The sequence below is a fragment of the Micromesistius poutassou genome (genome assembly GCF_964030765.1).
Source record: "Micromesistius poutassou genome assembly, chromosome: 14".
Taxonomy (NCBI): Eukaryota; Metazoa; Chordata; class Actinopteri; order Gadiformes; family Gadidae; genus Micromesistius; species Micromesistius poutassou.
Genome location: NC_140284.1, coordinates 250073 through 260072, shown reverse-complemented (window position 1 = coordinate 260072; position 10000 = coordinate 250073). Strand labels below are relative to the sequence as shown.

Here is a 10000-nt window from a genome sequence, read left to right as displayed (position 1 = left end):
AGATTTAATGTTATGACTTTGGCGACACCTTTGGCCATAAGCGGTACTTGTTCCCAGAGATACCACCACTGACACCAAGTTCTTACAAATCAGAATTCTGCAAATGAAAGGGCTTTTATCAGACGGCCACAGGCTCACTCACTATTGTGTTACCTCATTTGACTATAGATAGTGACTTAACTGATATTTACATGAAAATCATAGATATCACCACTTTAATAACTCTTTAATGAAATAAAACTGTCAAACGGGAATTCTAAAAAACAAAGAAAATGAAAATATTGGCGATAGATTCTGAAAATTAAATCCCAAATTTACCAATGACTTAGAAAGGCTAACATTCTTTTTGAAAACAACCACCACGAGCCACCTATAGGCCGTTAGCTGAACTACACATCAGCCGCGTCCGCAGGGCTTCACAAACAGGTGGTCACGGCTGCCGCTTGACTCCACCCCCATGCTGGCGTTTAGAACCAAGATGGCCACCAGCGGAATAAGGCTACGGAATAATAAAGAACCTTCTTCTCTCTGTCTACTAACTAATAATAAAGAACCTTCTTCTCTCTGTCTACTAACTAATGATAAAGAACCTTCTTCTCTCTGTCTACTAACTAATAATAAAGAACCTTCTTCTCTCTGTCACTGTCTACTAACTAATAATAAAGAACCTTCTTCTCTCTGTCTACTAACTAATGATAAAGAACCTTCTTCTCTCTGTCTACTAACTAATGATAAAGAACCTTCTTCTCTCTGTCTACTAACTAATGATAAAGAACCTTCTTCTCTCTGTCACTGTCTACTAACTAATGATAAAGAACCTTCTTCTCTGTCTACTACCTCCTAGGCCAGAGCTCCACAGCGCCCTCTGCCAGCGGGGACTTACACAGGTTGAAGTAAGGGGTTTGCGGCGACACGGGGAATGCAGGGGTTTGGGGGAACACCTCACCACCAGCCAGGGGAGAGGGGCTCATGGGGCCCCCCGCCTCCAGCTCCTCGAAGGCCTCCCGGTAGCTGTGGATGTGCCTCTGAAGCAGGGGGGCCATGGAGACACACACACACACAATATCAAAGAGGAAGCACAAAGACACACACACAGCAAAGGGAAAAATAGTTAGTTCATATTTTTGATTAAAAGTCAAAATGTTTTGATTCCTCAAATAAATTACACAGGGTTGATTCTGGTTAATGAAATTGTTGTGACACAACTGAGGTCTCTATAACTTAACATGAATTTAAAGGAAATGAATTATAATAATACAAATACTTAATAACACAAACAATAGCAGCTACATCCCCAGTATTTACAGACTAGGCCTTGGTGATGACGTGAATACGATATGGATATAAGAATAGACTGCACCAATAGAGATCCTCCAGAGACGTATATCATATAGATATACATCATATAGATATACACCATGAGGACCAAAACCAGAAAACTAAGAGAAATGAAGTGGCTGTTACCTCCTTGGGTCTCCCGCCAGGGTTCAGCGCGATGGCGTTGACGAACTCGGGCGAGACGCAGCGGATTGGCGAGCGCAGGGCTCCGTCGGGGCAGCTGGCGTCTCCGCCGCCGTCCGGAAGGTTGTGGAACTGCCCGCCGTCGCTAGGCGCCCGGTGGCGTGGCGACGGGGCCGCGGGGTCCTCAAACGAAATCCCCCGAGACTGGACGCCTGAACGGGAATAGACACGGAGTGGAGTAAGACACGGCAGGGCGGACTTCCCGTTCCCATCGTTCCATAAAGAACATCACATCAGAGTTCCCATTCCGCAGGCTCTGGTGCCTCCGGAGACGTTTCCACGTGGGGGAGTGGGGACTCTTTTTACGGTCGCACGGGTGGCTGGAAGCGAGGCATGAGGATGCACTGGGATGCATTGAAAGCCCGGCCAGACGCAGCTCTCGCACAGCCTGGGACGAGTTCAACAAGTAGACGACAAGGACCGCAGTGTGAAGACACACACGCACGTACACACACACACAAACAAAGGGTTGCGTCAAGCAGGCTCATTTGGGGTTAGAAGGATACAGTCGGTGAGTTTTATCTGACACAAAGCATGATTTGTTTGTCAAGGGTTTTAAAAATCTGGCATTTTGCAGCCCTCGAGTTGTGAAGCTGTGGCTACGACACTCTTTTTGGCTGCCTTGAAACAGTGATCAAGACGTTCTGCTACGAGGGGACGGTTGCATCATCAGTTTACTGACTTAAATGATTGAGCAGCGTCTTTTCTGAAAAAGGGAAACTTTTATTATCATTTATTTATGCACTGGCTGAAAGTTTGTGAAAGGTCGAGACGTCAAGCTCCCCGGGGGAAAGGTCGAGAGCTGAAACACTATCGTTTAAAATCCTGAATCGACTGTTGATAACGACGTCAGCTGAAACTATGGCTATCCAATTAATTTATTAGCTAGTAGCATTTTGATTATAGAGCACTTGAACCGCAGTACTGTTGAGACTACGAGAGACACCTCCCTACTTCTGATAAATATAATAAATATATTAGTTACATCCCCATAACTACTCATGTAAACAAAGGAACAAACACTGGCTAACAATGTGTCCCAACAAAGGGATGGCCTCCATCCATGAGGTCCGAACAGACGCGCCCCTGCTGTCAGAGAGCACTGAGTGTTATGGAAACCGTGAACAATATTTACTGCCTCTTCTGTCGACCTCTCTCTTAGACCCAAGCGGACCAAAGCTGAGACATGTGGTGGAGTTAGCCATAGCATCCGCCTGCAGCTGTGAAAATGTAAAGACACAGTAAGAAATGTTTGGGAGCGAGGCCTAGTGCCAGAGAGACATAGTTTAAGTGGTTATGAAAAAAAGGAAAAACTATTTCCCCAATGGTTCCCGACTAAGACAACCACAAACTGTCATTCTGGTTATCTGGGGTTTAGCATTATTTTTTATTATGAAAAATGATAATGGTTTTCTAATGGTGGATGAAAATATGCAACTGATCATTACGGTTCCATAATACTGTAAAACCTATGATAACCAGCTGCCAATCACACAGTCGTATATGTTTGTAACTCCTCCAATTTAATTTGAATGCTTTGATTGTACTCAACATCACTTGTACAGTAAGTTTCTTAGGGAGACTAAAATCTGCTGAATGACGTAATGCTAGAATATACTAAGGAGCTAGCATCCAACACAATCATCTTGTTCTAAGGACTAGCAGCCAACCACCATCTTGTTCTAAGGCCTAGCATCAACACAGCTATCTTGTTCCCAGGGCCTGGCACGGACACATGTTCAGGAGATGGACGTGGTGGGTGTGTGCTCAAGTACGTCTTGGAACGCATGCAGTAACCCCAACACCACATCCCAACCCCCCTCCCCCTCCCATCCCTCCAAAAGCCCTCCACGCAGCCGTCGCTGGAAACACGCAAACCAGATGTATGTGAGCTGCTCTACAGCAGAGCGCTGTCAAACACCAGGGCTGTTGCCTGGGCAACGCCTAATGGCTTCCAGCTGGAGCGGCGTGGGACTCCCATGGCTCTTTAGGATCCTGGACTCTTTTTCTTTCAGTTTCTTCCTTTTTAATTTAGTCAAATATTTAAACCAATATACAAGACATGTGGAGCAGCATAATGTTGATTCCAAAACAAACTTGAGTGCTGATTCTCGCTTTTCTTTTACATGAGCAAGAAAAACATGTTGTTTTTTCCCCAACATTGTTCTGCACACCTGCGTGCAGGAGGTTATGCAAGGTGGGACTGCAGGTTAGTACGAAGGTACCTATGTAACATTTGAAGGTTGGTCAGATGGGAGAATTTTACCCTCATCTCGGATTCAAACTGTGGATTTTATCTCCCATGTTATTGCTTATATTGTAATTCTACACAGTGGATGGCTGAGAGCATAAAAAAGCTGTGAAAATACACATCAAATTTGACCATGGATATCATGATATGTATTCAGTAATACTATCTGATCTCATTCTACAGGACGGTCTACAGGGCGCTGTTGTCTACGACAACCTCACAGACATTAACGTCTGGGGGCCCTGGATAACAAACCAGACCAGGGGACTCCTGGGGGCCTCTGAGAAGACAGATTAGGGCAGTGTCCTGCTCCAAACCTCCCCTCGGACTGCTTGGACCTCAGTGATGTGTTCAACTGGGCCTTGTGCGTCCCACTCCTGGATTGGGTGTCCTTTCACTGTCCTGTCTGACGGGCGGAGGGAAACAGGGCGTGCTATAAAGGAGAAAGGAGCCCAGTGTTTCCTGGGCCCTGTTATTGTTACCCAAGTTTAGTTTGAAAAAAAAATAAAGGTCTCTTGTGACATGCACTCGGGCAGGCTCGCGGACAGAGAGGTCTTTGTGTCTGTTTCATCCCTGCTGAGACTCAACGTTATCCAGCTGATTTCTGTCCAGGTGATTGCGAAACTCAAAAAAAAAGATTTGTGTGATCTGATTAATGAACATGAAGAACAACAAGATAAGAAGGGGGCTAAACCGAGGTTCCTGTAAAAGAACACGACTCTGCGGGCTGTATTGTATGTTGCATGGCCTGGAGACGAGCGATTGACCAGGGACATGGGAGTGGGCTGAGCATAGCGCTGTGCATGTGTCTTTAACGGCTCCTTTTCACAACCAGGTGTGAGGTTGATCAGCCATTACAACCCCTTTTAAAATATGACCTATAGTGACGGCAAATGTGTCCACACAGATGGGAATGCAATTTGTTATGGCTATTCAACGTCACACCTCGTGGGAGAAAAAAGGCCATTTAAACGGCTAAGGCTTTTCTGAAATCGCTTGTTTGAGCAGTGAGAGTGAATACAGCTGACAGTGGAATACAACAAATAAGGTGAAGATGACATGAGTAGGAAAAACAGCGGCAAAGACACCAGATGAGATCGGCAGAACACTGCAATCAAGACACAATCAAGGCATAGGATCACAGATGACACAGTTGGATTAGGACAACACAGAACCCAGACTGGATGCACACAGCAGAGGACAAACCAACCAGGAGGAGACTGGGAACGTTGGTGGGCAGACTGAGGGGAATTCTTTCGGACACTTCGTGTCCGAGCCGAGTACTCTGGGAAAAGATGGTAAATGGTTGAAATAAAAAATAAAGGAAGAAATGGTTTAGGACTAATCAAGGAGAAAGAAAGTAAAAAAGGAAACAGGATTGATGAATAATGAAGTAGCATGTTTGTAACCATAACAGAGGAGAAGGCGGATGGATGAAGGATAATCCTTGGATGTCAATACAACAAAAATAACATACTAGTACAAGTACTTATATTTGGACGTGGCGTAAACGTTCAACCAGTTGTGTTTGTTAAGATAAACGATCTTTTAATGTCTGGTCTTCTAAAGTGCACTGTGCTGTTGATTCTCTCTGCCTCAGCCATTACACAGCCTCCCTTTGTGGATCTGTCTTCTCTGGGCAGGACCAGCCTAATGTATTTGCTTTGGGGCTGTCAACTTCCTGCTCTGGAAAGACCACTTCCTGTTTGAGCCTGTGTGATAGCCACTGGTGAGCTGACAGGGGAGATAAGGAGGGACCCTGTTTGAACAGAACTGTGAACACAGAGCGAGGCTGTCCATACTGATGGCAGGCTGCTGCTGTTGGCTTTGGATTGGAGGCTGCACCGATGGATTATCGTGGTTAAACTTTCATCTGCATTACGTAACCTTTCAAAGTTAGCCACAACTTGGGGCAACTTTTGTTAAGAAAGATTTCAAACTTGTCAACACAGACTTTAAGTCTGCACAAAACTGTACCATTGACATCATTATTATCATTCTCATCATACATTCTTACGTACTCATTCTTACATTCTTACGTTTCTCAACAAATCAGCTCAGTTAAGTTAGCATAAGAGCAAAACATCATCATCATCATCATCATCATTATTTTATGCGATACTTAAGTGTGGACACATTGACATCATCCTCCATTATTGTACTGGTTTCTCTTCACACACTCACACAAGAACTCACCAGCCACTCGCTGGGCCACCAGGCCCTCTACGGTGAACACCTCACAACACACACTAAGAACTCACCAGGCCCTCTACGGTGAACACCTCACAACACACACTAAGAACTCACCAGGCCCTCTACGGTGAACACCTCACAACACACACTAAGAACTCACCAGGCCCTCTACGGTGAACACCTCACAACACACACTAAGAACTCACCAGGCCCTCTACGGTGAACACCTCACAACACACACTAAGAACTCACCAGGCCCTCTACGGTGAACACCTCACAACACACACTAAGAACTCACCAGGCCCTCTACGGTGAACACCTCACAACACACACTAAGAACTCACCAGGCCCTCTACGGTGAACACCTCACAACACACACTAAGAACTCACCAGGCCCTCTACGGTGAACACCTCACAACACACACTAAGAACTCACCAGCCACTCGCTGGGCCACCAGGCCCTCTACGGTGAACACCTCCTCCGGGTCCTCTCTGGGCTGGGATGAGGCAGAGGCTGCGCTGGGGCTCCTCTCCATCTCCGGGGCCTCCGGGGCCTCTGGGGCCAGGACCATGGTGCTGGGAGGGTAGTTGTTGATGGGCTTCAGCTGGAAATGCCCCCCTCCACCGCTGGAGGCCTGCGGCTGTAGACCGGTCCCGTTGGGCAGGGTGGCGTAGCCCTGGAACCCGGGGCCGTGGGACGAGCCCGGGGCGGAGCTGAAGTGGCGGCTCATGTCGGGGCCGGCGGGCTGGGCGGGGTGGTGAGCGTGGATGGCGGCGTCGGCCTGGTAGGACGGCCTGGCCTGGCTCTGGGAGAAGGAGGGCTGGGTGGTGACCACGCCGGCCGCCCTCAGCGGGGCGCTCTGGGACTTGGGCACGGCGGGGCGGCCCGGGTCCAGGTCCAGCATGAGGAGGTTGAGGGTCTCGATGGACTGCTCGATCTCCTGCTGCGAGGTGCTGCGGCGGTGGGGGAACTGGGACAGGCTGTTCTTGGGCGGGCTGAAGCTGAGGCCCTCCGTCATGGGCTCCTCCGGCACGCCGAACCGCTGCCAGACGTTGAGGCCGCGCTGGACGGCGTCCTTGCTGCTGGTGGTCCGAGTGGGGGCTCTGGGCATGGCCTTCAGCTCCCCGCCGCAGGACAGCGAGCGGTGCAGGCCGCCGTTCAGACCGCCGTTCAGACCCACGGGGGCGTCGCCGGAGGGCGGCGCCGACTCGCTCTGCGTCACGCCGCCGGCTCTCCCGTAGTGGACGGCCGAGGACTCCAGAGGCCTCTGGGGCGCGCTGCGCTCCAGGTAGGGCACATGGTCCTGCCCGTTGGTCACCTCCGACTGGTAGTAGAGGTCGGCGGGCGTGGCCCGGCCCTCGGTGGAGGAGAAGGTCCCCAGGCTGTCCACGCTGGTCCCCTCCTGGCTGGTGGGGAGCTCGTCGTCCAGGATGTCCGTCTCGCGGTCCATGGTGCTGCTGCTGCCGGCGGTGGCGGTGGCGGTCGGCGTGGTGAGGGCGTTGTGGTGGCCGTTGACGTGCACCTGGGCGGGCACCAGGTGCAGCATCCTGCCCGCGGCCTGGGCGGAGGGAGCGGGCAGGTAGCCCTGCCGGTGCAGGGGTCCCTCCAGCCCACTCAGCAGCTGGTCCAGCTCCTGCTTCTCCTGCAGGCTGAGGGGCTGCTGGGCCGGGACCTGGCGCTGCTCCTCTGCGACGGAGGGGGGGTTTGTCTGGCTCAGAGGCGCTGTGGGCGGGGCCACGAGCGCGGCTTCATCTGTCCGGTCGGTCTTGATGGAGGCGGTGGAGTTTCCCGAGTCGCTGCTCACTGAGAGGGCGTGGTCGACGGCGGGGAGGGCGTGGTCGACGGCGGTGGGCGGCAGGCCGTTGGCCGCCAACGAACCCTCGGCTGACTCCTTCTTGCGGACTTTGGCGTACAAACTGCCGTCCAGCGGACCTTCTGTGTGGATGACTTCTGGAGACGACAGCAAAACAGAAGAAGGATAGAAACTGGTTAGTGTCTGATGACTAAATACAGTGCAACGTATATACACCACCCAAATGTACAAAGTGCAGGAGTTATCATGGGTCCTCAAAGTGCAGGAGTTATTATGGGTCCTCAAAGTGCAGGAGTTATTATGGGTCCTCAAAGTGCAGGAGTTATTATGGGTCCTCAAAGTGCAGGAGTTATTATGGGTCCTCAATGTGCAGGAGTTATTATGGGTCCTCAAAGTGCAGGAGTTATTATGGGTCCTCAAAGTGCAGGAGTTATTATGGGTCCTCAATGTGCAGGAGTTATTATGGGTCCTCAATGTGCAGGAGTTATTATGGGTCCTCAATGTGCAGGAGTTATTATGGGTCCTCAAAGTGCAGGAGTTATTATGGGTCCTCAATGTGCAGGAGTTATTATGGGTCCTCAATGTGCAGGAGTTATTATGGGTCCTCAATGTGCAGGAGTTATTATGGGTCCTCAATGTGCAGGAGTTATTATGGGTCCTCAGCGTTGGCTCAGGCCCTCCCTATTCTACCAGCCCTCAGGAAGTGAGCCGGGCTGTGGCATGTGTGGTGGAAAGGAGGATGAGGTCATCCAGTACGACTCTGCCCAGGATCCCAACAGGCCCACGGCCCCTGACCAGTGGGCCCCTCCAGGGCCCACAGCCCCTGACCAGTGGGCCCCTCCAACACAATATCTGCTCTTTGCTTGGTGCTGTCGCCAAGACGTTGCCATGCGCTGATGTACTGAGGATTAAACAGACCTGATGGGTCATGGCTTTATTATGAACACACTCATACGCACATGGATGTGCACACACACAGACACACACACACGGCAATATATATCATAGAAATGTGGATAACAGTCTTTTACACCCCAACAGAACCTTTCTTCTATCTCTTCTCAAGAAAACACACATACACACACACACACACACACACACCACACAGGCCACTCCCATGGGGAGCTGGGGAGGGGACCTCCCACTAGAGGCTCTAAGCTCTTAGTCATGGCTGGAAAATCCTCCTCAGAGGGGGGGGGGGGGGGGGGGGGGGTTAGGGGGAGGCTTCCCCTGCCCACGAGCAAGACAAAGACACCACTGACTGAAAGAACACAGGGAAATGCATCTGTTGTTGTTGTGTCTCTTCTCTTCAACGCTCTTTGTGATGCAGTTTTGCAATGTAACAACACACACACACACACACACACACACACAGACACACACACACACACACACACACACACACGCACGCACAAAGACACACACCCCCAGACCCACACACACTCACACATACAAATTGCCTGTGAACCAGCTTTGACGTAAACAGTGCAAATGGACATGACATCAGGGCACTGCATGCGTAAATCACACATATTAAAGTGTCTTCATCTTACAAGCTTCACCTTATATATCAAAGATAGCACCTTCATGCTAAATATAGCCTGTGCAGTATGGATTCTACATTAGTCTGTGTTAGCCGTCACGGTGCTAAACATAACAAATCAGTATTTATGGTCTCTCTCTATACTTGTCAACGTCAACTACACATAGAGTTCACGTCCCTCTCGTGACATATGGGTCATCCCTCGAATCAAACAAGCAGCTTCTTCATGACTAGAAAACATGAAAAGCTTCCGGTGCTGATCAGTTTAGCAACTGAGTAGAGAGAAATAAAAACATGAAATGTGGATTATTAGGAGGAGTGAGTACTATGGAGTACTATTACTATGTAGTACTAGTACTATGTAGTGATTACCATGTTTGTTTACAAACCAGTACCAGAAATCAACTGAAGCATACTGTGTTCTTGTTGAGCAAACACGGGTGACATCAAGTGAATCAAACGATAGCACTGTGACTACAGCTCCCATGATACCTCAGAACCCATGACTAGATTGTGTATCTGACGATACACAATCAGATGAGTGGAACGGGTTCACACAAAGACCTTCCGTGTGTCCCGTGTGTGTGTCTGTGCGTGTGTGTGTGTGGGGATATGTGAACCTGTACATATCTCCATCAGAGCTTTGGAAAATGAAAAAGAAGCTTTGTACTGGTGCAT

At 49.5% G+C, this 10000-nt stretch overlaps 1 protein-coding gene across 4 annotated transcripts in view; it reads right to left on the bottom strand.

Annotated features, from left to right (window-relative positions):
* tns1b (tensin 1b) overlaps positions 1-10000 on the bottom strand; it is a 181868-nt gene that overhangs the window by 17923 nt on the left and 153945 nt on the right. For all 4 annotated transcript variants that reach the window (XM_084478512.1, XM_084478514.1, XM_084478513.1 and 1 more), the window contains 4 exons: positions 6402-7916; positions 4983-5057; positions 1465-1673; positions 884-1025 (listed from right to left, as the gene is read on the bottom strand). In XM_084478512.1, coding sequence (XP_084334638.1) covers positions 884-1025; positions 1465-1673; positions 4983-5057; positions 6402-7916 — 1941 coding nt within the window. The remainder of the gene's footprint in view (positions 1-883; positions 1026-1464; positions 1674-4982; positions 5058-6401; positions 7917-10000) is intronic.